The sequence below is a fragment of the Vanellus vanellus genome, assembly GCF_965231255.1.
Source record: "Vanellus vanellus genome assembly, chromosome: 2".
In the NCBI taxonomy this organism is placed as follows: Eukaryota; Metazoa; Chordata; class Aves; order Charadriiformes; family Charadriidae; genus Vanellus; species Vanellus vanellus.
Genome location: NC_138906.1, coordinates 112,448,083 through 112,475,481, shown reverse-complemented (window position 1 = coordinate 112,475,481; position 27,399 = coordinate 112,448,083). Strand labels below are relative to the sequence as shown.

The window sequence follows — 27,399 nt, the reverse complement described above, 5'->3', positions numbered from 1 at the left end:
CAAGTGTTGTTTAACAACTGAAAATGCCCAGTAAATATGCTCTCAATCGCTGTATTCACTGTTTTCCTTGTTCTTCTTCACTGTAAAGCCAGGCAACATCATAGATGGCAACAGCTTCATTATGAAGAAAAAAAAAAAAATCCTAAAAGAGTAATTTCCATAAACAGTTTACTTCAAATAACTCAAGCAAAGAGCTTGTGTCTGACCTTTCAGAGACAACTTTTTCCTTTGTCATCCTACTGCTTTCCAGTATGTTGCAACATACAGATGGGATCAATCACTAGTTATTCCCTCAGCCTGCCCTCTCAGCCATAATCATTAAAGGATTTGATGTCCAGCAGAGAAGCTTCATTCACTTTTCCCCACTTAACCACCACCCCACCACCCATGCTTCCCTCTCTTCTTCTGGGACAGGGAGACCCCCCCCAGTTAATTTTTGAACAGCTGAATTCTCCAGCTAGTAAATCCTTTGCACGCAGCAGAACCAGATGACTGTACTAAGACAACTGTATTCAACTAAGCTGGGGGGGGGGGGGGGGGAGGAAAGCTTTAGGTTAAGCAAACCATTATGATTTAGCACCTTTGGATTTGGCTGCTGGGTTTGGCATTTGTGAACACAATCTTGCTACCCTAATTTAACAAAGTCTTATGCTTAAGAGGAAGTTTTGTATTGGTCTGAATTCTATACCAAGGAACCAGAAAAAAAAAAAAAAAAAAAAAAAAAAAAAAAAAAGAGACAAGCTTTGTTCAGAAAAGTACTGATTTTATTGACTCAAACTGTATTTACACAACACATTCATATGTTCAATATCTTACAGAACTCTGTAAAAAACTGACTAATAAAACTGCAGGAGCCAGACTGAGTTTCAGACTCAAAGACACTGAACCATGAGTACATTTTAAGATATTTAAGTGGGTGTCCAGTTTCACTGTCAACTTACATGGCAGTTTTCTGTAAACAAACCCTTTTTAAAATCAAAATGGAAGGCAGAGGGGGAAAAAGATCAGCCGAAAGAGCCAATAGCTTTGCAAAGCTACTACTTTGTAAGACCAGACTTTTGGCTAAGCCTTCAACAACACATTTTGTACGATTCTTTTTTTGGAAACAGGTCACATACTACAGGTATACTTTAGATGAATAATCAAGAATCTTTAATTTTATTTTTTTATTTTTAAGCTTACATACATTTTCAAAGAGACCAGTGCCACAAAGTTTGTGCGTGAATCTGAACTGTTTCAAAGTTTGAGAGGCTCGGTTCTGGCATCCCACTGCAGCTCAAATCCAATGTATGTTTCTTCAGTTGACAAATGAAAGATGATCATCTTTTACCAGTGAACTGATGGTATCACATATGTAAATTGGGAGCAGAATATCCTTATTTCATCACAAGAGATCACTCTTCCACCCATCCCTAATACAGTTTGGTTGAATAAATATTTTTTTGTTTTGAAGTACAAGCTAGGTGAGTTTGTTTCTCTTCCAGAGTGCAAGTCAACATCACCACACACTTTGCAGTTAAAATGGCATCCCTCCTCTGATCTGCCTAGCGACCTGTTCAGCTGTTGTCTCCTCTTTCTCTTTTTCACGCTCTTTGTTCCAGTCTTTAAGGCCTTCTGGTAGTGAAGTATCCTCATCCAAACTTCCTGTGCCTTCAACAAACTCTTCATAGGTAGACTTTTCTGCAAACGGTCTTGGGCCAAGCAAGTCGAGCATATCACTTTTATCAAGTACTTCCTTCTCCAGTAGTCGTAGGGCAACCTGGAATAGCAATAAGTTACATTACACACAAAACACTTAAGTTGGCTGTCTTCTTTGCAAAAGTTTGTTAAGGCAGTTTGGGACCAAATTCAGCACTGATTAATTTTGATAGAAAAAAAACCCCGATTGCTCAGAGTTCGCTCAATACATTATCTTTCTCCCCTGTGAGCATTTAAGTAGCAAAAATACCATTTTCTTAATCCTACTTCTAAGATTTGGCAGAGTGTCCTCCCTGTGGCCACTGTTGCTGTTCTTGTTGCTTCAGAACAGCAGTCTTCCCCTGCTGCCAAAAAGCTCCTGATGCAAGACATCAAGCTATAGATGAAAACAAGTGTTCCTTTCCTATCAAACCAGATTGTAACGTAACAGCAGTCCTATTGAACTAACTAAAGAGCACCATAAAAATCACAATGTTTGTAACCTTCTTGGGTCAGCAAGAACATTGCTCAACACAAGCCATACTCACTATCTCTTTTTGGGATGGTGACCTACTAGAACACCATTTACTGAATCCATACAAACTTGACTTCTTGTCAGTAAGCCTATCAGATGCCTACCCTGGAAAATTATCCTTTTGCTGTATCAGGTTTTCTGGTGTGGAGGAAGCAGCCAGGGGACAGGGAAGGCAGGTGGTAGAAAGATTCTTTTTAACGTTCAAATGGAATTCAGAGAAAGGAAGTTATACAGACTTCCCTTTTTACAGAGCTTCTTCTAGCTTAATGAACTAGAATCTTGGTATTCTGTGTTTGGGGTGGGGGTTTTTGGTGGGGTTTTTTTTGTTTGTTTGTTTCATACTTGTCTAGTACATTGACTAAAGCCTACTTTAGTAGACAGACACTTCCCTTGTATGGTCAATATTCATTTGGAAAGTTGGAGGGAAGAGGGATGTTATATCACATTCATGAGAACTTCAGAGGTGTTGCGATACAAAAGGAGATTTCTACTTACGTACTTATTTTAAGTCTTGTGACACACTCTCAAAAGTACATTGAATAGTTTTTGAGCAAACTTCCTCATATACTTATATAGTCACTATTTTTAATCTGTGTACTCCAATTCACATTCTAGCTTACCAGCTGGAACTTGGCAGCTAGAAGTACTGTAATGCTCACCTTCTCCACTTCTGCTTTCTTCTCAGTCAGAAGACTTACTGTCCTGTCATAAGCAATGTTAATAAGCGACCGTACTTCTTCATCTATCAATCTGGCGGTTGCCTCACTGTAAGGTTTCTCTAATACCATGTCTCCTTGACGAGGGAGGTCAAAGGAAATCTGCCCTACTTTTTCATTCATACCAAACTGAACAATCTGAAGAAAGAAAAAAAAATAAACAAGAGAGAATAACATTTTAGGGTATGTTGATGGAAAATCTGGTAAACAAAACTAAGAGGAGAAAGTAATTTTGCTATGACCCAATCATTTCCTCTAAAACCAACCCCTCCCTGAGAACTCAAGTCTACCTAAGCTCAACTACCTTAGTGGACTTTCATTTGTTCCTTTTTAATGACTAAATTGAAGCATCCCAAATGCCACGATTTGAAGGTGGTTACTCATGACTACATAATGCTTTAAGTACTAAGATACTACAGAAAAACACTTCAGCCTTCATTATGCAGCAAAACTCTGCTTAATGGAAGAGAAGTATACTCTCAAATGTGTCTCTTGCTCACCCTGCAAGTGTGTTACAAAATGACAGCTCTTATGTTGATGCAGGAAATGGAATAACACACAGCTACACTTAAGTGAGTCATTACATTCATAAGATTTCAAATTACTCATCTACACTAGATAATGTACAAACACTAATTTCAGTAGCCTTAACTCACAGTAAATACTGCTTAAATACAAGGTTTTCTGGATTTAGTTACACATGTGAATCCAAATTGGGTCTTCAAACTGGGCAATTGTGAAAGTAGGATCAGATGATCAAATCTGAGCACTAAATTCCATTTTACAAGTATAGAATTTCCACATGTATTTGAATCCAACTATGGCATAAATGTTCCTGTGGGCAGATGCAGGATAGTAATCAAAGCCTAGACTCCTGTTGTAAGACTATAATAAAATACTTGAGCCATCAGCATCACTATACAACAACAGCATAATGTTAACCATATAATATTTTTTTAAACTAGGCTTTCAAACTGCATCCTTTCAAAATATTACTATTAGGTAGTAGATAAGGAAAACTAAGAAAAAAAAAAAGCAACCCACAACACAGCTCTGCACATACCTGAGCATATGCGCTCTGGGTCACCTTTTTCAAGTCATCTTGGGCACCAGTTGTAATTCTTCCAAAGAAGATTTGCTCAGATACACGACCTCCCAGAGTCATGCACATTCTGTCAAGTAGTTGCTCTTTGGTATAAAGATACTGTTCTTTGGGTAAATACTGAGCATAACCCAGTCCTTTACCACGTGGGATAATAGATACCTATAATCAAAATGAACAGAATACTAGAACTAAATAGTGTTAAAAAAAAAAAACATTAAGCATTCTTTGGTTTGACTTAATTTTTAATACCACAACCTACACCATACTCACCCTTGGAGTTTAATTCAGACATACTTTCCATTTACAGTTTTGCCCTCATTGTGATTTATCCTTAAAGCCCTGGCTAGTTCTAAACTGGGATAACAACTACTAGTATATCTGGAAAAGAAAGGTAAGACCACTGTCATATCTTTTCCAAAGATTATATGGTATTTTAAAAATATTTTAATTAAAATCCACAATTCTTTCAGAGTTATGTATTGGGCTTTAAGTATTCTGTTAACAGACAGCATTTCTACACCTTAATGTTCTGAATAGTGGGAGGAGTTTCTATGTTTACTAACGCCCTTCCTTCCAGCAGGAAATTGTACAAGATTAATTTTAAGCTTGAAACTCAGATGATATTAAAAACACAGCCAAGCAAAACTATAAATGTTAAAGCAAGTTTGGGAGATTGAGGTGCTTCCTCCTTTAACTTCAACTTGTCAAGCTGTGCATCCAAAAAACAAATTAAAACTAGTATCAGCTTCTAAATGATCATTTTTATAGTTGTATTCCTGAAGAGGCATCTACCTGTATAACCTGGTAAGATTAACTTACACCACTGGTCTGTATTAAAAGCCTCAGAAAAAAAGCAGCTATCAAGGCAGGCAAATCAGGTCCCTTTCACTTTTCAAGGACGTTTATGCTACAAACCCTGTAACAGCTTAAAAATGATTAAGCAAGATACAACAAGTGAACCAAAAAGTACTCTAAAATTTACACGCACTATCTTTTGCAAGATTACATATGTTAATACCCTCTCAGCACTGGGCGGGGAGGGGTAGGCTGCGTGAAGAGAAGAAAAAGATGCTCTTCATGCTACTGAAGTTACTAGTTCAAATTAATTTCCTTTACCTTTAAGAGTGGGTCAGCATGTTCCAAAAACCATCCTGCAACTGCATGCCCTGCCTCGTGATATGCTACTGTCTTTTTTTCCTCTGGTTGCAGTACTTGAGTTTTCTTTTCCAAACCTTCATAAAATAAATTTGATTAATAGTTTCAGACATACTGAAATCCCTTATCTCATTTAGAAAGACAGTGAGCAATACTTAGATGCCATGTATACAATCTATTGAGAAAGTTTTTGTTTTAAATAAAAAACAAAAACAAAACTTACAAGTTTTAGAAATGTGTATCTTCCATGTTTTCCTGTAATTTTGTCCTTGATTAGATTTTCTAGTTTCAAAGTATAAGTTCTTAAGAATATTCAAACATTTAAATAAAACATTTGCACTCTAAAAATTTGAACAAATTTGAAAAGCATTCTGATGATGTTTTTCTCCCTACCCCTTTCTCCATTACAGAAGTCAGCAATATCGACAGCATACTTCTTTTGTAAGTCTCAAGTATGTTTAGGAGAGAAAACCAAAATACAATCTTGAAGAACAGAGAGCACAGAGATATATACACACACAAAAGGAAATAATCTGTCATATTACAATTTTTGAGAAACAACAGATGTGATTCACCTACCTCCAATAACTCTTTCAATTGCTTGCTCAAAATGCTTTTGGTTTATAGCATCTGAGAGATGCCTCGCAGCAATTAAAGCGGCTTCATTACAAACATTAGCAATATCAGCACCTAAAAGCAGAGAAGGCATGAATTACTGATAACTTTCAACAACTTTCTCTCACTCTAACATAAAGATAATCTTATCTAGCAGTAGATTTTTATAGATTCCCACAGAAAATGAAAGGTAATGCTCTCTGAAATATTTCATTATACACAGCTTAATTCTTTAAGAGATATTTAAATACACATACTATGGTTACAGGCTTTAGGATTGTTCTCTTGGGCAGACAGCTACCAAATAGAACTTACTACCAATGAAGTACTTCTTTGATATATTCTACCTTCAATAAATTTTGTCTGCAACAGACTACACTTAGACTTGTATATATTTAGCAGAATAAATTTCCTACCTATGGATACAGTATAGCTCAGACCTTGATGTATCTCTAGAGGATAGCCTTTCACATTACTGGCTTCAAGCCATCCACTTCTGGTTAATGTTATTTGCAGTAATGCTATTGAGATAACCTAGTTTAAGCATCATCACTGCAATTGCCCGAAGTTTTGACAATTAGACCTCAGAAAACCAGTTTTACATAGACCAAGAAAACAGTGGAGAATTCAACTATTAGTCAACACAGATTTTAAATGGATTAAATTACAATCCAGTAATTGAAGTTCTCACATCCACTCCTAATTCAATACAAGGTTAAAGTACATTTTCCAGGGAGAAGTTTTTACATCCAGAAACAGAAAACCCCCTACAAAACATGTACACAAACTCCACCAAACCCAGGTCTTCTTTAGTAGCGCTCAAAGAATCCAACAGATGTATTAAGAGGAAGAATACACCCACAAGCAATAGCAAAGACATCTCTGGATTGCTTTTACCAAAGACAGAAGAGACTGCCATTTGGTATGTCACCCTGATTGAGGCAGATGAAACTTAAAGACCCTCAGAAATCTCCTACTTGCTCAAACAGGCAGAGAATTGTACCACCCAGAAGATCAGGTGCAAGAAAACCAGTAGTAGTAAGGAAATAAAATACCTACAGCTTATACAGTAAATGCAGAAGTACAGCAGCATTAGGAGTCACTTACCAGAAAAACCAGGTGTTAGTGATGCGAGTTTTCTTGCTAGGTTATCTTTATTTAAGACGGAGTCTAATTTCAGAGGTCTAAGGTGAACTTTGAAAATAGATGCTCTTCCTTTTATATCTGGGGGTCCTTTAAGATTAAAGAAGTATACTTTTACTTTTCACATGTATATATTCTAATTGAATGTATACAAATAGATTACATATGTAAATAGCTGCAGTGATTTCAGTGGCATTCTACAAATGCAGAAGTATACAGAGATGCAGATAAAACTTACCGATGTAAATCTGCCTGTCAAAGCGTCCTGGTCTCATTAGAGCAGGGTCTAAAATATCTGGCCTGTTAGTACCTGCCAAGATTACTACATTTGTAGTTGTATTAAATCCTGTTGAAGAAATGTAATAAAAAGAAAAATCTATGTAAACATAATTTCCAAGAAAAAAAATAAATAAAAAGACTGTTTGCTTTACAGGGACACATAAGAACCGACAATTTAGACAAATGATCTTAAAGCTGAAAATACCTCCATTTATTAAAGCATTGTCCAGCTTTTCATAACAAGCAAAACATTACCTTGGGCTTTGCTTTGTGAAGTACTGTATCAAATCCCGCTTTATCTTCAAAATGCAATAATAGATTAACTGCTCAGGAAATTGCAGAACCAGCATGGCTAGCTCCCTGCCCCCAACAGACTGGTCTCACGCAAAGAAATTTTTTTTGGCCTATTCAACTATGACAAAGAGTTATCAAATGCGGAATGTTCTAAGTGAATTTTATCAAAACATCAGGCTGCAGGAAAATGAGTCATCATTCTTCATTTTAGGAAGCAAGAAAACATGCTCAATTCGTATTTAAGCTGGAATCCAAATCTTGGTTAACAGATCTGAACAACCCTATTAGTTCTTTTCCTTATCCTTGTTCTTATAATGTAATATTAGATGTTAAATACTTACCATCCATTTCAACTAGAAGCTGATTGAGAGTGTTCTCTTGTTCGCTTTGTCCTCCAAAGTTGCCCCTTCCTCTTTTCCTTCCTACTGCATCTATTTCATCAATGAAGAGAATGCATGGGGCGTTTTTACGAGCAAGAGCAAATAAGTCTCTAACCTTAATAGGAGAATAGAATATATATCAGATTGGTTTGTAATTGTTCTGAGTTTGGGGGGAAGGGGTAGGAGGGGAAGAGGTACATCAGTGTCACTATAATTGAGTATGGTTGTTAATAAGTATTCCAAAGCCTCCAGCCAGCTCTCAAGGCGATGAGATAAGTTACACTGTAGCTTCCGGTCAGCAAGAATCACTATTTTGGAGGCCCACTGGTTGACAAATCCTTTCTCAATCCATAAATTATTAAAAAACTTAAAGTCTTAAGAAATAACCACTTTTTCTGAACTGAAATATATCTTAATTTTCAGCTCTAAAAGCCTCCAAACTTCAGAGATTTAAAGAAAGATTTCTTTAAGCTCTTCTTTAATGCACAGTATTAAAAGCAGAACTGGAATGCAAACAGGCATGCTACCACACAGTAGTTCTTCACACCAAGGAAATAAAATCTTTTAAGTTTTTCTGCAGTTAGAACAGGGTGATGTAGCTCCTACAGTGAGCTTAAGACTTAATCACAAGCACTTATCATTGTACTCTAACGTATGCTGTTATAAATATTGACTTTTAGCCATACTGTCTCTCTGTTATATGGGCTAGAAAAATTGACTTCACCTCCAAATATTTATTTGGAAGCTAAATTAACTTCTAGAAGTTTGGAAAAATGGCTAAGACCTAAGCAAATACTTTTTTTTTTGTTTGTTTGAACTTTCAGATGAGTAAAGATATTAACTATCAAATTCTACTGTAGCAGTTACACCACAGTGATTTGCTTTAAGAAGCAACATCATGATGTTACTCTGCTTGCAAATATATCTGAAGGACCTCATTAAAACCAGTTCAGCGAGTTAACAGATCTACAATTGAGGAATTGAACTGGAGCAAACAGGAAATGAAAAATTACGGAAAAATTTTGACCTGAGTGGGAATTACATGCAGCTCAGAGCTTTACTGTTTTGTATGCTAGAGATGCAATTAGAGAAGGCTTCTCTGATGACAAACAATGTACAGCAGATGTGAAGAGATGCAAATTTTGGACAGTATGCTCTACTACAGAAAGTCGCTCTGTTTTGTAAACAAAATTTGAAAAAAGTACAATCAATAAAGCATGAAGGAACGTGATAAACAAGGAAAAAGTGTCAGATGCTCAAAATAAGCTATCTTTTGGTTGGAAAGAGACAGAGATCCAGAAATATACTCCTATTTTTCAGAAGGAACAGAACTAAATATTACCATACGGCACATACACTAAAAAAAAAAATAAAGGAACAAGGCTGTGTAAGCAGTTTTAATTCTAGCATATCCTAATTTACAAATAATCAATTTAGCATCATTAACAACTGTCTTATTTACTAAATTCATAGGAAAAGAAACTAAAACACTCTCTCATCTTGTTTTCCACAGGCATCAGAAATTATCAACTGTGTTGAAACCAACAATGCATAGCCAAAGCAGCAACTGTTATGTCAAGAGATTTCACTTGGTAGTCATCTGCATAGACCAGTCAGGGAAAGGTTAAGTCACTTTGCTTTGGGGCTTTTCAGGTATGTATTGACAGTTAATGACAACAATGTAGTTTGAGTACCGTTATTATTTCAGGATATCTAATACTTTCCCAGAGGATATGGATCAGTTTCTTTTACTGTTTCTTGGTGAAGTCCCTTCTACACTGCATCCTCCCTTTTTCAAGTCCCACTCATCTTACATACTTGATCACTATCTCTATACCCTCCGGCTTTCAGTCAACATCCATGTGTTTTACTCTGTTACCCATTCCTGCAGCTATTTCCCCACCCTCTGTCTATACCCTCTCCCCTCCACACCAGCTCCTTTTGCCAATTTCTTTACACATTTCCAGACTCTCTCTGCATCTTTATTGAAGCCTCCACTCCCAACTAGCTTCTGCATTTAACTTTCTGAACACCTCCTGTTATCGTCAGTTCCAAGCTCTGTGCCTATTTGCATGTGTTCCCCACTCCTCTTCCCTTTTCAGAAGGCCCAAAATTACCTGGCTTCACTTATCTTTTCCCACCTATATTACTGGAAAAAGTCCAGCAAAAGACCATCGAAAGAGACCTAGGCTCACAAGAGGCATATGCATGCACAACTGTGACAAACTAAGGACCAAATCTCAGAAAGTTTATCTGCTAACCTTTAACTCATTAGACACGTGAAAACTGCAGTTTTTCAGGGCTTCACAGAACTTAGTCAAAATGAATCTTCCTGTAAATTTTCACAGGACATACATACATCTGGGAAGAGCCATTCCCTGTCAAATTTCAGATTCAAATCAAGACCCTACAGCATTTCGATTTCATGCTAGCAGAATTAGTTGTTTGTTTGTTTTTTTTTTTTTTTCCAACATGAGTAAAAGCCATGGTATGCTTTTAAAATGTGTCTGCAGAATTTGCAGCAAACAAATCTTAGTTTTCCAGAAGTGTGTCACCTTGCAGTACACTTTCTAAGGTTTAAGACAACATGATTGGACTTTGGTGAAGGTATGATCTGTTGGAAATGGAGTATAAGTTTTGGATGTTATGAGGAACTTTTTTTTTGTTACCTGCCTCATTTGTAATTATTATCAGTAACTTGTTTATAGAACATTTTTCAGCAGATTTAAGTGTCCTTCCTTCCTACACAGGAGAAGATAGATTTAAAACTGAATGTTTGAAATGTAGTTGTAATAAAGTAGTTAAAGAAAAATGGATGAACTGGAACAAAGCTAACTCCTTCCACTTAATATGTATTTAATGAGCTATTTGAAGAGAGTTAAGGCAAAAGAGCACAAAAAAAAAAAAGTTAAACAGATATATTTGCTTATTTAAATCACCTGACCTCCAGAAATCAATCATTAGCTCCATGACCCTCAGACTCCTGTTTCAACCAGAAGCTCATTTACGTGATCCAGACAGCTATTTATATCTGAGTTTGACAACACAAAGAAAATAAAGTTCTTCAAAGAAATAGGAATGACTTAAGAGTAGGAGGAGACATTCCCATAGCAGTAGTCAAATGAGTTACTTATTTCTGACCCAGCTAGTAAATTTACTTCAGCGCAGAGCTTGGAGAGTTCTGTTTCGTTTTCTCAAGTTCCTGCAAAGAGGTAAACCCTTAAGGTCCTGATGGCCTGCAACCAGATATTGAACTGCATTAGTTCCTTTTATGAAAGGTACATCTAGGATTCTTGTGTTTAGACAAGCATCTGACATCACTTGTAAGTAAACTGCATAGACAAAAGAACTTCAGCTATAATCAAACTGTTTGCCTCCTAAACTTGACAATGTCCTTTCAACAACCAATAAAAGAGCAAGGTCAAAGACTTACTCGAGCTGGACCCACACCAACAAACATCTCTAAGAACTCTGAGCCATTGACTGTGATAAATGGTACATTAGCTTCTCCAGCTGTAGCTTTAGCTAGAAGCGTTTTCCCAGTACCTGGAGGACCTGTGAGAATTGCCCCCTGCAAGAGAAACAGGTATATTTTCCTCATTAAGAAAACATAATACAAGCCTATGAAATATCTTACTTAAAAGATCTACATGTTATGATGTTGAATCCACTGGCTCTTCTTCCACCACAGTCAGAATTGTGCAAGGAAACAAACTGAAGATTCATCTCTCATTTAAACCAGCAAAAGGAAAAAGAAATAGCTATAATATTGCCATGCTGTCTTAGATTTAGAGGAACAGCATTTTCTTTAACTGACATGAAAAAAAAAAGTATGTCATCAAATGGGCTCCCACGACAACATAGCCAAGTAATAGTTCTGTAACAGTTATATACAAGAATGATGGTACACATGCATGCTATGCATCATTTCTCACCCATGGAAACAGATGAAGTATTCCACAAGGTAAATCTTCTGGCACCACAGTTATATTGTTGGCACTTAATGCCTATTTATTTTTTTTCTGGCTGTGAGAAGCAGCTGGAAAGCATTGCATATGTAAACATTCCTAGTCCAATTTAGAATACTGAGGACTACCAGAAGAATAAAGTCTTTATCTGCTAAGTCATCATTTCCTTACCTTTGGTATTTTTGCTCCCAGATCTTCATATTGTTTGGGATTTTTCAGAAAGTTAACAAACTCCATGATCTCTAATTTGGCCTCCTCACAGCCAGCTACATCTTTGAATTTAACATCTATTTCATCCTTAAGGACTTTGGCTGTGGTTTCACCCACACTGAAGAGTCCACCCATTCCACGCCCTGCTCGACCTAAGCCTGCAGGACCTCTTCTTAACGTGTACAGTAAAGAACCAATAATCAGGATTGTAGGCAGCAAACTCAGAAGAAATGATCTGCGGAGAAAAACCAAACAAAGCAGAAAACCACATATATTACAAAAATCCATTGCTGCATAACATGTACAAAACATTGGTTCCATCACAATCAACCCCGAACAAATTCAGGACAACTACTCCATTAACTTGTAATGTTTACAGTTTTGCAAGTCGTTCCGACTAGGAAATAACAAAAATTGGAGAACAAAAAAAGATTCTGAATTACGTAAGTCAAACAGGCCAAAAAGCCTCTTATAACTATAATTAAGTTTACATTAGTTTTTCATTGCCCATTCTCCTTCCCTCACGACCCTGAGAAAATGTAAATGAATAATCTTAGACAGTAACACATTTCTACACTTGATGTTTAACAAGTGACAGTTTTGGGGTTTGATTTGTTATTTTTTATTTGTTTTTAAACCAAACACATCATCAAGTTACATTGATTATGCAGATGGAAAACTGCATTACACAGAAACAGAAGTAGCTCATTTTCTGTGCCCTTCAAAGGTAAATTCACAGGACTAGTTTATGTCAAAATAAGTTGTATTAGGTAGCATATAATCAGTAAATGCTACAACTTCAGGCAGAAATTTCTCTCCAAAATATAATCTTGCCCTTATTCCCTTAGGTCCTCCTCAATTTTAGTCTTCTTTCAATGTCTCTATTTCCCTTCCCAATGGCTATAGGTTTTTGGTTTGTTGTTTTATTGTTGTGGGTTTTTTTTTATTATTATTATTACTCATTGCCCATTATCCTTCACTATCTGTCCTCCAGCTTTTTAGCTTAGCTTTGTACAGGCCAAAGATCCTAATACTAACATGGTCCTCATTATCACAGTATCTGAGCCCTGCACAGATTTTGCTGTGGTAAGACTTTCAAGGAGCCACTCACAAGAGGTTCTGTCAACACTCAGCAAAACCAAAATGCTGAAAAGAAGCATGACCACACATAAGCCCAGGATTTCCAGGCTTTACTGATATCCCATGTTTCTGAGATGAAGAGGAAAAGAAGGATTTTCCTTATCCTATGGTATTCAGCAGATTCTGATCCAGCAGGGAACAGCAGTAGTCTGATCATATAGCTGCTGCTCTCTCCTGTTTCCTGTGGCATTTCTGGGTCAGAGCAGGAAGTTACAGAGAATGTATTCTATAAAGAACAGACACTGAAGAAGAAAGGGTCAGAAAGAGGGGTTCAGCAAGTAAAAGATTTATGTGAGGTTGAAGACGACATAGGAACTGACATACTTTTCCCAGTCTGTTGTGAGAAAAGCCTCTTTGCACAAGCACCACATTGCCCTGTCTGCTCATTTTTTTTTCCAGATTTGTTTAAACAAGAGCTGAACAGGTTTATTTATGGGCTATCCTTAAGAGCGTGTCCCATTAGAGAGAAACAGGGAACAGAAAACCTCTATCTGAAGTTGCAGGATGGTCCAGAGTTAAGGCTACCATTTTTCCTGTTGCCACCAAGACAAACAGGCAGCAGCAGCTTGGTAAAAACATTGCAGAAATCAACAAAACTTTCCCCTCCACCCCCCAAAACTGAAACACACTTCACAGTATCAACGATGAAAATACAAGAGACCAGCAAATGAGCCTTTTTCATTAGTAATACAAGCTACCATTCCCAAAGTTGAATTTCCCCGATGGTACAAAACCTATTTCACAGATACAAGCAGGAATCATTTTCAAACTGCTGACTTGGATCAAAAAAAAAAAGAAAAAAAATCAGTTCTTAGGATAAAAGATTGTATCTGTCTTCTTAAGCCATTCAGAAAAACACACCTAGTCTCTTCTAGTTGCTTCTAAAGCCCAGGTCCATAAAGCTACATAAGACTAATACAAAGAACATAAGTCAAGTATTGGAGCCGTTATTCCCTACTGTGGAAGCAAAAGTGTCATAAATGCAACACCAGTACTATTTTTAATTAACAATTTTAGATTGGTTAAGATGATGCATCTTTCAGCTCCTGCTAACAGGTAGGATAGTGTGTTTTACTTAATCACCATTTCCGTGCCTTTTTGCAAGGCCACAGAATTTGACTTCTACTGAATTTACAGGCAGAAATTGGTGCCTGCTATATCTCAGTCAATATACTGTGGCTCTATGCCATATTTTGTCTGTCTGAATCTGCATGAGTACATGTGCAGCTGTGCCTAGCTGACTCCTGCTCCAGTCCAAGTCACTTGAAGGAAGAGCCTCAATGAAGGAAGGACTAATTGTAAACAGAAACATTTACGGTATAAGAAGCTATATTTAGGGTAAGAGGATATGGATTTCTACATAGACAAAGTACTGAACAGCTCCTTTTACAATGAACATTCAAATATAAAAGCAAGATAATTGTTATTCTGATAATACTGCCACCTAGTGAAGCATAAAGTGCATGTCTTGCAACTCTGCTTTTCTACTGTAAATACAACCATTATTATCAAGAGACTTTTTTAAAAGCAACTTCTTACCCATCACTCTCTGTTGAGTAGACTACGGGCAATCTGTTCTCCACTTCTATTCCCAGATCTTGCTGTACAGTTTCAAGATTCCGTTCAAAAGTGTCCACACTACCAATATTAAACCAGACGTACTGCTATAAAAAAAAGCAGAGATCACCACAAAGTGCCCTATCTTCTTTCAGCTTCATTACAAGCCAACTTCTAACACATACACAAGCAATTCTCAGGAGAGATTCAGATCAAAAGTGATTTTTAAGTTGCCTTGTAAAGTATGCAACTGATGCAAGACACACCTAATAAATCTAAGGTCTACCAACCTGACTACAGAAATCATACACCAAATAGTTTTGGGGCACTTTAAATAGACTGAAATCCTGGCATTTTCTCCAGGGGGAAAAAAAAAATAAAAATTTGAAGGAGAGCAGGTAAACAGATCTTTAGGAGGGAGCTATGCAGTCAGAATAGCTAACTTTAAAGTTAATATGGACAAAGTTAATATGAACTTAGACATCAGAAAAAAATCCAGACATTACTTTCATTGTTGACATTTGGTTTTTCAAGAAAATCTCCCCTTTTACACCATGACCTGCCTGACTCGCCCCTACTTACCCTGATACTGAAAAAGAAAAAAAAAAAAAAAAAAAAAGAGAGAGTAGTCCTAAGTATTAACTGATTGAGAAACTAAGGCTACTGGTGGTATGTGGGCTAAAGAGTAGGTGTATAAATAAGCCACACTGAAACCCACTGATGAAGTAATTGCTGCAGATTTCACTTTACCCCAGAGGGGCTTGCAGACCTTGTTTCATACAGTCGGTTAAAAAAAAAAAAAAAAAAAAAACAACAACCCTCCACCACCTAGGAAGAGGTAACTTGATAAAGCGTCTCTAATGCTTCTTCTAAATTTTCCACATTGTGTATGAGATTTTTTTGTTGTTGTTGCTGTTTAATTTTTAAGTAGGTGCCTGCCACTGAGTATTACTCTTTGGAGAACTTTTGCCTGCATCACTCTGTTCCTCACTGTGCTATTAGAAAAGTAACTCCCCAAAATACGTACTTTTCTCAAGAACAAGAGCTCCCAGCTTAGTTTTAAAGACTATAGTATCAAATGTAGACAAAGTTAAACTTTTCTCTTCATTTTTTAAATAACTGGCTAAAAGCAGCCTGGAACAGAAGAGATCCAAATGTATGTACAATTAAGTCTGGGATTTTCTTGAGCAGATGGAAAGCAGCAGTTAGAAATATGGAACCTTCAACAATTTCCCTCACTCTTCCTGTTAGTGTATTTGTATTGAGAGCATGGTGTTAGAAAGGAACTACTTGCAATAGTTTGGCAAAACAATTGGTACAGTAAAGTGAAAAACACACAATGTAGGATAATGCAACAGAAGGCAGAAAACATATTTTAGATTAAGAGATTATTAATGCTCCAGACCAAAAAGTTTTCTGCATCAAACTTTACCTAAAAAGATTGCTTTGCTGTTTCTAATGTCTCACGCATATATATTAAAAGTGTTTACCCAGTCATGAGGAGACTTTCCAGAAACAAAGATCACTCTAACAAAGCGCTTGTTCACCACTTCAAGTCTGTCCACCTGTAGGAGGAAAAGAATAAAATTTATTATGTGTTAGAGTGTACAGCCACTGCACTTCCATCACAGCTAACAGCTACATATACCAAATATGAACCTGTTCTGTTTTCCAGTAAGGAGAATAAAATTCATGTTGTAGATCAGGATGGTTCCATAATCTACAGTTTGCCATTAGGAATGGCATGAGGAATCATGTATGTAATCAGTAAGCAAGGAATATTGGTACATTAGAATTTAGATTAAAAGGATAAGCCCATACCCTTTTTCAAGGAAAAAAACCCCAATGCATACCTCAGCACACTGTACTCACTGGTACAGTGAAATAGTTAAGACAATACTTAACGATTTCAGTGGTCAAACACCAAAAGCAATAGACCACACGACCCCAAACTCTTGTAGCAGCTTCCAAAACAAAACAAGCCAAATGGAACAGAATGAGGGAAAACAGAATCATAAAATCACCTAGGTTGGAAGGGACCTTTAAGATCATTGAGTCCAACCGTTAACCTAACACTGCCAAAACCACCGCTAAACCATGTCCCTAAGCACCACATTTACACACCTTTTAAATACCTCCAGGGATGGTGAGTCAACCACTTCCCTGGGCAGCCTGTCCCGATGCTTGACAACCCTTTCTGTGAAGAAGTTTTTCCTAATACCCAATCTAACCTTCCCCTGGTACAACTTGAGGCCATTTCCTCTTGTCCTGTGACTTTTTACTTGGGAGAAGAGACCAACCCCCACGTGGCTACAACCTCCTTTCAGGTAGTTGTAGAGAGCAATAAGGTCTCCCCTCAGCCTCCTTTTCTCCAGGCTAAACAACTCCAGTTCCCTCAGCCACTCCTCATAAGACTTGTGCTCTAGACCCCTCACCAGCTTCATTGTCCTTCTCTGGACACGCTCCAGCACCTCAATGTCTTTCTTGTAGTGAGGGGCACAAAACCGAACACAGTATTCCAGATGTGGCCTCACCAGTGCCGAGTACAGAGGGTCAATCATCTCCCTTGTCCTGCTGGCCACACTATTCCCGATATACGCCAGGATGCTGTTGGCCTTCTTGGCCACCTGGGCACACAACTTCACTTTGCTCTTACAATTGTTTTCCCTAATATAAGAGACTTCCTATGCTACCATATTAAACACAATAACATCAATTAGATAAAGAAGAATTTAGTTGAGGTAACACATATCATATAAACTAAAATCAAGAACTGAGCTGCAGGTTTGCAGATACATACTATTAAGCATTTTATTTTTGAAAGAATAATTCTCAAATGGTTAGTTTCTTGAATTTGATGGGGTGTCTTCAGAAGGCAACTAAAGTTTCTTTCCATTTTTTCTTCCTCTTTCCATGAAAAACTGGTTTCAGCATCTTAAAAGAATGTGAAACTAGCAATGGTTCCACAAGTTGGGCCTGAACTGTACACAGATTAGTAAGGTTTCCCTGAACTCACTAGATTTCTGGCAGAATTGAAGCAAAACATGAGCTAAGAAGCCACTCTAGATCTAGCCTGACTTCATGCAAAACTACATGAACATCTTCGTTTTGAAAAGCATATAACCGCAGTAGTGCTGATGTCTTCTCTCCATTAACTGGCCACCACTACAGCAACCAACAGCATTTGATGGCTACATATTTAGTTTATCTTAATATCCAGACTACATAACACAAAGGCCCAAGAGAGTTGGGTTTGTGCAACAACTCACTTTCATAATGCTTTTCTGCAACAAGGGTTCAGGCTTCGTTCACTATAACAGCTAAACTAATCTTTTTACTGAGCTAGTGTCCTAGTGCTTCACAACAAATATAATCAGTAACATTGTCCCCCCCTCCCCCTCAAATGCACCCATAATCTTCAATTAAGAACAGGATTGTAAGACCCAGTCTAGGCAGAAGGGGAAAAGCATACAAAGCAGCTCTGCATAGATCAGTAAGACAAAGAAAGGTAGAAAACAACCTGATTAGCAGTTTACCAAAGTAATGGAGGAGTGGGAAGCATGCTGTTAACACAAAATCCCAGGTCTGAAACCTAGAGGAGGAAGCAAGCTAACGTTTTCCTAACCTGCAGGTGAAGCTATAACAGGGAGGTAACAGAACTAAGAACTATTGGCTCCTGAAGTGGAAAAGGCCTGTGTAAGACACAATCTCCTGAAATTCAGGGCATCACCAGCCTATTACTCCAAGTGTGGAAAGCTGCCAAGTTCTACAGAGAGATTGGACACCGATTATAAAATTGATTGCTTCAGTAGTAGCTCCAGGTAAGAAAGAAAAAAGTAAGAGAGGAGAAAACAAATAAAGGAGGCTATTTTACAACACAGTTATGCCAATTTACTGTCCTTGGAAGGGATTCTTTGATTCCCCCTCCCCACCTTTCTGTTTGCTCTGCTGCTTGTCAGATTCCCTGAAGAACTGATTTAAGGCATGAAACAAGCATGACACTTTCAGAGGGGTGGGCTCATGGAAGTGTTTAAGATCAGGAGTAAGTTGCTTCTGAGGGCAGCTTTCATGTCTGCTTAAGCCACTAGGTCAGTTTATCTGTACTATAAGACCACATGATGAGAGACCGTGGTTACACTGCCTCTTCAAACTAGCATCAACATGAGCTATTCAACAAAGAAGTTCTGTCCTGACCTGCTCATTCTCTCTCCTCTCCTGAACTGACCCAAATCTTCATACAGCCATCCAGAACATCAGATCGAGGAAACGATTAAGATGAAAGCTAATCCCCTTCTCCCTCAAAAGTTACTCTTGAGCTAGTTCTCACTCCACAGATACATGAATACAAGCATAAGCAGGGAGGTAGAAATAAGCATCTTCAGCAGACTGATTTTCCATTTTGATTCCCCTCACTACTCACCACTCCTTTAGAAAGGTAGTTATTGACAAAGTCTTTCCAGGTGATTTCTCTCCCAGGGACCCTGAAGAAGAAGTAATATACAACCATCGTCCAGAAAAAAGAACTTCCCACTACATACATCCGAAACTCCCTGACATCCCATGGAATGTCACCCTAGGAAATGGAGGAAAAAAAAAATTATTTCAGAGTCTGTAATATAGTAAGAATAGAGCAAACAGGTTCTAGTATCTATTTCTGGCTTCTACTCCCTGCCCTCAAGGTTACCACAGAGAATATCAAACAAAGCCGTATTTTGTTATATGAACATTCTTAAGTAACTTCAGCTATAACTGAGGAATTACAACATTAGTAGAAAACCTCAGTGTTTTACAAATAGTAGTTGAACTATGTTTTGATCTATGAACTACTTTTATAAAAAAAAAAAGTTTTGCCATCTGTTATACGACCTTTCTCTCTCCATTCTAAAACAATTTTCTCTGCCTCCAGGACTATGTGCAAGACTGACAAAGATAAAGGATAGAAAAAAAACCTAACAGGAGAAACCCAGGAATTAGAAAAAACATGCCTGCTAAATGAAATCAGAAAAATATTCTTTATGTTTATATTTATGACAGATACTATCATCTTCGAGCTACAGCTAATGACAATAAATACAAATTTTTAAAATAAACTTACACAAATATTCCATTAAGGTCAGAATGGCTAACAGTAAATTACATTTAACTAGCACTGTGTGATCAAGTTTTACAAACTGACATTCTGAAACAAAATATGAAGCCTTTAAAGACCTGAGGCTCCACTATAAGAATACTGACTAATAGCAACCATATTCATAGAGCTTAAAACACCACTAACATTTCTGAACCAGAGTTAGATGCCTCTGAAGGTACATACAAAACTTATTTTTGACAGACATTGAGTGGGGAGCCACCTAGAGCCAGTTACTATGAAATACTAGGCATTGGAGGCTTAAGGATGATTTAGGCAGCCAGAACATGGCCATAAAGAGCAAGAACTACACAAGGTTATTTCATGGGGACAAGGCAGTTAGTACCATAAAGAAAGATATTTTAAAGTCAAGACCTTCTGTAATCTGGTCCACCAGTTAGCATCTTCTTTCTTGCCACCTTTTTTCCCACCACTGCCACCTCCTCCACTACTAGTCCCACCAGGCTGTCGGGCACTAGCTTGCTTTGCTTCTAACAAAAATAAAACACAAAAAAAATACATCTTATATCAATCTTACACTAGTTCTTATTAGTTTTAAATTCAAAGAGTTGTTCTGAAAAATGAACTAGTTCGCAATGCTACACTAATTAGAACATGTGAGAAGCCACATTTTCCATAGAAAACCATATATATAGTCCATTAACTGGCAGAGACACATCTATCTCATACAACTGTGATCAGAAGAGAGGTCTGTTAATTGTATAATTGATGACACTTGTACACCAAGAACTGAAGTGTCCCAAATATAAAAAGCCTGTATCAGAGACTGCACGAAACTTATTTCTACTGTAATAAACCAGGACACGTGCAAGATATTTTATTGAGGGCTGGGGGGGGGATTGGTGGGACTTTTCATTGGTTTTGCAGGGATGGGGGTGGGGTGTGGGTGGGTTGTTGGTTTGTTTTGGCTTTTTTCTTAAAAAAAAAAAAAAAAAAACAAAAACAAAAAACCAAACAAACCACACACAACACGCACACCCCCAAGCACCACATGCTCTAAGTAACATCTCCTTCTCCAATAATTCACCCCCTCCAGTATACTACGGTCCTCTTAAAGCTCAGGGCTTATTGATATAACAGGCTGGCATCCTTTTCAATATTCTAGAGACGAGCACAGCACAGTAACAGCCAACTGTAGCTGAGGAGTTCATCTTAATCATTCTTCTACTCACCCAACTCACTAGATGCCTGCATGGCATAGCATAGTATCATATGTCAACATACTCAAGAGGGCGAGACAGAGCACAACACTAACACACGCTCCTTCCAATGCTAGCTTTTTCAAGAGCTTGGTAGTTTGGGCATTGAGGCATGACGCTAGATTTTACCATTCAAGGCCCAGTGGAAGGAAAGCTGCTGCTCCTATTACTACTCTTGTAAGACTCACAGGATTGCTGCCTCTCCTTCTCCTTGGAAGATGTGTTTTCTAGATTTCTGATATAACAGAATGACTGTTATTGCTAATAATGTCCAGATTCACCCCCCTCCTTGTAAAAGCAGGGCTCCTTCTAGCACTGCCACTACTAACTCCCCTCTTTCAAGCAGCAGGTTACATGGGTGGTCCTGCCTAAAGATCTGGTTCTGGATCCTCATCCAGAATGACAATTCTGGTTATTCCATACAATAAAATGGATATTTTAGCTTCTGGGAAAAGATGAGAGCTATACACATAGACTCCCTGAATGCATGATTATGTCAACTAATAGGATACAGTAAAACACGAATTTAAGGACAGCATTCCAGCAGAAGCATAAGAGAAAATAAACATTATTCCAGAAGTTATACATGATATGAAAGCAAAATAACACTTAATAAAAACAAATCAATACCCACTTTTAAACTAACTGGGTACAGAAACACCTTCCCTGAAAAATAAACAAAAAAAAACCCAAACCCACATTGTTATGCTAAAATCTAATGAATACACATTCCACACAAAGAACCAAAATCAAGCAGCTTTTTGTACCTTTTGCTTCTCCAGCTGTACCTTTCGTTCCATTAGCTTTCTTCCCATTGGGAAAATACTTTTCAAATCCTATTAAGAAAGAATTAAAGAGCTCAAAACTGCCTTTTTACAATTCTGCCATTACACTTTGGTAGTCACATGCTGAATGTATGTAACAGCGAAGAAGCTAGCAACACAGACTGCAAAAATAGTTCTGTTCTTGTCTTTTTGTTGACGAGTTCTAGCAGGTTCCCATAAATAAATCTACTACTGTTGACAAGAAAATATCAAACTTATTTAATATCCTAAAGTAAAGCTATCCTTTAAACCAGATAGACAAGCTTCGTTCAACAAAAAGTTGAAACGCATTACGCGAAGTTGAGCAAGCCACAGTCAGTCTTTAATTGCTCCTAAAAACCCCATAAATCAATGTTCCATTTCAAGATTAATGGCTGGTTAGTACAAGAAGGTACTTCCCCACAGACAATAAACCTAAATGGCACACAAGTGCAGTCTTCAGCAAGGAATGCAGCCTGCTTCACTTCACTGATCAAAGTTATAATTACCTTTGGGAGGCTGAGAGAAAAGCCTTCTGCAAGCAGCAATTACACTTGCCAAGACAGTACTTCTGTCAGTAGTAACTCCAGTGGTACCTTTTTCACAGAGCTGAAAGATAAAAAATAAATATAAAGCAACATGAAGGTGCCACAAAAATTTTCAAGCTCTCTAGTAGTCCTGAACTACAACAAGTCAGATAGAGCTTTACAACAGACTTCATAATAATTGCTGTGGACCAAAGCATAAGACAGCAATGGAAAAGGAAAAGTCAACGGAATGGGTAATTTCTACAGCAAGGAAATGTTTATTCTATTTGTTCAGAGCAGAGTTTCATCTCACATACAAATATAACATTCTTTATTAAGAGAAAAACCAAGCAGGAAACACTACAAGCTATGAACATTAAATACCTACACACCGATCTTATGGGAAATATTTCATAACACCAACTGAATGACACTTAAGTGCAACACTGTGATTGTATAAGCATGATCCCCACAGTAGTGAATGTTTGTTTGTTTAAGAATTGCAACTGTTTTCAAACGGTTAGAAACCTGTAACTTCTGAATATGGAAGATCTGCTTGAATCCAAAAGAAATGGATATGGCATCTAGCTAAGAAACCAACACAGAAGAGGAAACCAGTTCAAAAACCAGACCTAAACCCCTATGTAGGAAGAGATCCAGTTACAACAACACAACAAACTCAAGTCTATCACACTTTGATCAAAGACTAGTTGTTTACTGTTATTTGCCATTTAAGTGCAATGAAGAAAATAACATATTTTAAATGACTAATTATTAAGAAAACTTTTGGTATTGTAACGGAATACTTAAACACAGAGAAAACAGAGTAAACTGCAATTTTATTATAGAGAAATCAAACCCCTTTTCTTCAAGACGAACATATCCCCTTCCTAAGCTTTTCCAGTGCTTCAAAAAAAAAAAAAAAATTCTTATCAAGATTTCCCCACGGGCTGGCTGACTTTCTGCCCCACAGAGGCACTCAGTCTCCTTCTGTTCTTTTTGAATAGAAGCTATTTACCTTAAGAGCCAGAGAAATATCAAAAAAAAAAAAAAAAAAAAAACCAAACAAAACAAAAACAAGCAACAAACCAACCAAACAAGACCCACCACAACCAAAAACCAGGAAACAACAGGTCCTGGAAACATGACTCAAGGTATCCATGCAAGACAGCAAACATCATTCTAGGACTAACACCTCTAGAACTACGTCTATGAAAGAAAGCCCAATGTCAGCATCTTAATAGCAATTTTGTCATAGTCAAGTTACAATGGCTGTAGACAAAACCTATTTTTGCATATTAAACAAACCTGTAGAATACTAGATTACATGCTAAGACTACCCTAGGGATGCTGACTTGAATTGAATTCTAACTCTCCTGAAGCCTTCTGTCTGGGAGCTTCCCCCTCCACCCCTTATTAAATGATGAAATACATTAGACTTATTCCAAGCAGCCATCTACTTCCACCTGCTGGAACCAAGAGGAACACCAAAACGTCCTTGCTTGCTTTTGCCATAGACTGAGCTAAGACTTCTTAGGGTGCTCGATCCAGCTGTTATTTTGTGCCACTGCACATCTTTGAATACAGTCTGATACTGAAAATCCAAGCAGCTATTTCACTGATCATAACAAGCATGTGTAATGCAGATAGTCTGGAGCACAGCTAATCTAGCAAATAGCTATTAGGTCCAATATACTATGAGCTCCAACATGAGCAATTGCATCTGTGCTCCCAGAAGGAGCTTTAGGACAAGTGGGATGCATCTGTGTGGGCAATAAAATACAAAGAGCTTGCCACTGACCATCCCATCTGTAGTTCAAATACAAACAGGTAGTGAATGTTGCAGCAACAGATCAAACTCAAAGACATGTCCAGTAATACTGGCTTCTATGTCACTGGTCTCCTATAACACCAAAAGATTTGGGAGTTATTTATTCTGCAAGCTCAGATTACTTTGTATTTGTAAAGAGACAGGAATATTCAGAAGCCTTTACTCCAACTAAACTAAAGCAACTGCTTGCATTTAAAAGAAAAATTTGAGTAAGTCAAATCCAATTGCCTGGCTCAGCTAGACCAGCATGGGTTTATTACAGAATTAAGTTATAGTTTAATCAGGATGGGAGGGAAGAAGGAGGAAGCAAAGGAGAGAGTAAGCAGATAGAGCTTTGGGTTAGACCTGAATAATGGAATTGGTTTGCTGCTGGACTGTCTCTCCAGATCCTAAACTCTATGAATAAATGCATAGTCACCTGTCAAGTTAATATGCAGAGAGCTAAGTGTTAAAAAAGCTAGATTTTAAGGTTTTTTTTTGTTGGTTTTTTTTTTTTTTTTTGTGAGAAAAGGAAAAAAGTGACTTTGTGGCATATTCAATAACTGAGTCTGGGAAGACTGCTTTTATGCTACCGACAGATCTAGGCAAGTCAATTTACTGAAACATGCAGTTTCCTTTCACCATAGCATTCCACAAATGCAAAAATTCTTAGAACCACACTACGCTGGTAACAACTACTTGGGTTTTTGCTTGGGTTTTTTTTGACTCTGTAAATCATCAGCGTGAAAACTGATCATATTGATCCTGATACAGGACCCGTTCCTGGGTTGGCTAGCGAAGGGAATGCCACAGCAAGCTTAGCTGCTATAAACACACCCACTGCCTAAGCAGATGGAAAGCAAACAAAGCACATTTTGACTGGATGCTATGTTGAGCTATTTATCAGGAAACTCTGCCCAGCTTCTCTCAGTCAGAGATGAAAGAACTGTCACAGAATATAAGGCAAAAAAAAATATATCTATCAAATATTTTTTTAAAGCAAACCTTGTGACGCCTTCCTAAAATTTTAGACTTTTTTTAATAGAAGTTCAAGATAAGTATACAAAGGTCAGTTTTACAGTTAAAACAACCCAGACAGTGTTACTACTCCAGAGTATAACATAAACATAATATTTGTAACACCAAATAAGTGTCTTCTCCATGATACCAATAGTAAATAAAATAGGTAACTTTAAATAAACCGAACTCCTGACTTTACAAAAACTTTGTAACTGTAATCCATTTTTTAAAATCTGAGGCTACACAAAGCAAGTACAGAAAATCCACTTGCTTAGATATGTAAGCAAAAGACCAAGAATCCATTAATTCTAGAAAGTTATGAGTTTACAGCTATATCCATAAACAAGTTCCAAATCAAGCAAAATAAAATAAAGCCTTAATTATCTAACAGTCACCAAAATATTACATAAGAGCATAATGCAAGGGGTGGAGACAGAGAGCTGGTAAAGAAATCTAACTCAATGCAAGTTATGCCCATTTTTTTATTTTTAAAAGTAAGGTCGAAAAAAACTAACGGCTTTCATGAAAACAAAGTTCCTTATTTTGCTACCTATACACACACCCAGATGCTAGGGTGAATACAAAGTTCCCTTCATAGTTCTTATGTTCCCTTCCAAATAAGAGCTCATTACATTTTATTAACAGAAACAAGAATTGGCTTCCTGACAGATTAGCAGTACTGTTGACAGCATTTCATTTACTATCATAATGATGTTCAGTTCTGACCAAACAAAAACACAAACTCAATACTAAAAGCCAAACAAATATTTATACTTAGGACTAAGCTACTGGTGTCCTTACGTGTATTCATCTCACAATTATCACTATGCTAGTGATAAACTTCATACCTACAGAGGTACAATTGTTCTCCACTATATGCTACAGAAAAATGAAGCAACTTGCCCAAGATGCCATTGAAAGATGCAGGAATTAAGCATCTCCCTTTTCCCAAGCAGGAGCATAGGCCTGCCATTCCTCCAATATGTTAGGGTTGTCAACAAGGGTAATACACATAGTAAAATAGTTTAGACTGTCAGCTATTAAGAATGAACACCCAGCCATCACGATTTATGGGTTAACAGCAGGTTCAAATCCACACCTCTATTGCACCGTGCAATCCCAGAATGCAAAACAACTAGGCAGTAGCCTGCTCTTTCGCAGCACATTATCGTTATGCTCACTGACAACCCGAGCTCCTCAACAAACCGCTCAGCAGACAGCACAGACGCTAGGTGCGGACAACCACAAACCCACCTACCACGAATCACAACTCCGAAAAAGCTGTTGGAGGTACTTTTAAGTTAGGTGGCACACATCACTTGAAAACCCGCTGCGAACCCGGCAGTACCAGCGGGGTGCGGCGGCAGCAGCAGCTCTCAGGTGTCGCCTCATCCTCCTGCTCCACGAACGGCTCTCCTCCGACTACTCCGGCAGCCGAGGAAGCCCGCAGCGCCGGCGGGTGTTCCCGCACGCAGCCCGGCTACTGTCGCCGAGCCAGGAGGAGCCGCACTCGCGCCTACCGCCCGGAAGGGCAGGTACCGAGCGGACGGGGAACTGCCTCCGCCCGAAAGGCTGAAGCCGGGCCGGGGAAGGCCGCGGGGAGCACCGAGGAGCCCTTCGGCCCCGGGCAGCGGGGCCCCTTTCCCCGCCCCAGGGTCCCGGGCAGCGGCGGGGCCGCCCCGCACGTCGCCATGGCAACCGAGATACCCCACTCCCCTCATACCCCCCTCCCGTGCTTACGGCCAACGGGCGGGGGAGCGGCCGGCTGGGCCCGCGCCCTGCCCCTCACCTGCGCCAGACAGGGCCTTGTCCCCAGCGGGCCCCTCCCACAGAGCAGCTGTTGCAGCAGGACGCCAGGGAGCCCCCGGCGCCGGCCGCTCCCCCGTGCCAGCAGCAGGTAACGGTGCGCCATGGGCCCGAGCGGAACCGCCGCCTCGGCCCACCCTGTCCACCGCGGCCGCCCCGCGTCGCGACCGCCGCCGCTGTGGCCCCACCCCCGCCGGCAACGTCTGACCTCATCACGCTGCCGCGTGCGCTTCCTCCTCTACGTCCGAAGGACCCCTACGAGCCCCGCCCCCTCCCGAAGGCCACGCCCCCTTCTGGTCACGTCCGCGCCG

At 38.6% G+C, this 27,399-nt stretch overlaps 1 protein-coding gene across 2 annotated transcripts; it reads right to left on the bottom strand.

The window, feature by feature from the left end:
* Positions 1 to 748: 748 nt before the first annotated feature.
* AFG3L2 (AFG3 like matrix AAA peptidase subunit 2) lies at positions 749 to 27,243 on the bottom strand. 2 transcript variants are annotated; one of them, XM_082479191.1, is made up of 17 exons: positions 27,072 to 27,243; positions 22,435 to 22,534; positions 21,890 to 21,958; positions 20,278 to 20,393; positions 19,195 to 19,347; positions 16,265 to 16,339; positions 14,757 to 14,881; positions 12,039 to 12,312; positions 11,333 to 11,470; positions 7,861 to 8,014; positions 7,185 to 7,292; positions 6,911 to 7,036; positions 5,768 to 5,878; positions 5,150 to 5,265; positions 3,992 to 4,192; positions 2,872 to 3,066; positions 749 to 1,759 (listed from the first exon to the last, which is right to left on the bottom strand). In XM_082479191.1, exons 1-17 carry the CDS (start codon positions 27,192 to 27,194, stop codon positions 1,517 to 1,519), a joined length of 2,427 nt encoding a protein of 808 aa, XP_082335317.1. In that variant the 5' UTR covers positions 27,195 to 27,243; the 3' UTR covers positions 749 to 1,516. The 2 variants fall into 2 exon arrangements, with proteins under 2 accessions (XP_082335317.1, XP_082335318.1); XM_082479192.1 differs by having other exon boundaries at positions 14,757 to 14,878.
* Positions 27,244 to 27,399: the final 156 nt, after the last annotated feature.

What these genes read in the sequence shown, in the direction of transcription:
- AFG3L2 (XM_082479191.1), bottom strand. Translation starts at nt 27,194, where the DNA reads ATGGCGCACCGTTACCTGCTGCTGGCACGGGGGAGCGGCCGGCGCCGG. An exon ending in CAAGGCCCTGTCTGGCGCAG is followed by an intron (nt 22,535 to 27,071) that starts GTGAGGGGCAGG and finishes TTTATCTTTCAG; the next exon opens with CTCTGTGAAAAAGGTACCAC. An exon ending in AATTGAAAGAGTTATTGGAG is followed by an intron (nt 5,266 to 5,767) that starts GTAGGTGAATCA and finishes TATTTTATGAAG; the next exon opens with GTTTGGAAAAGAAAACTCAA.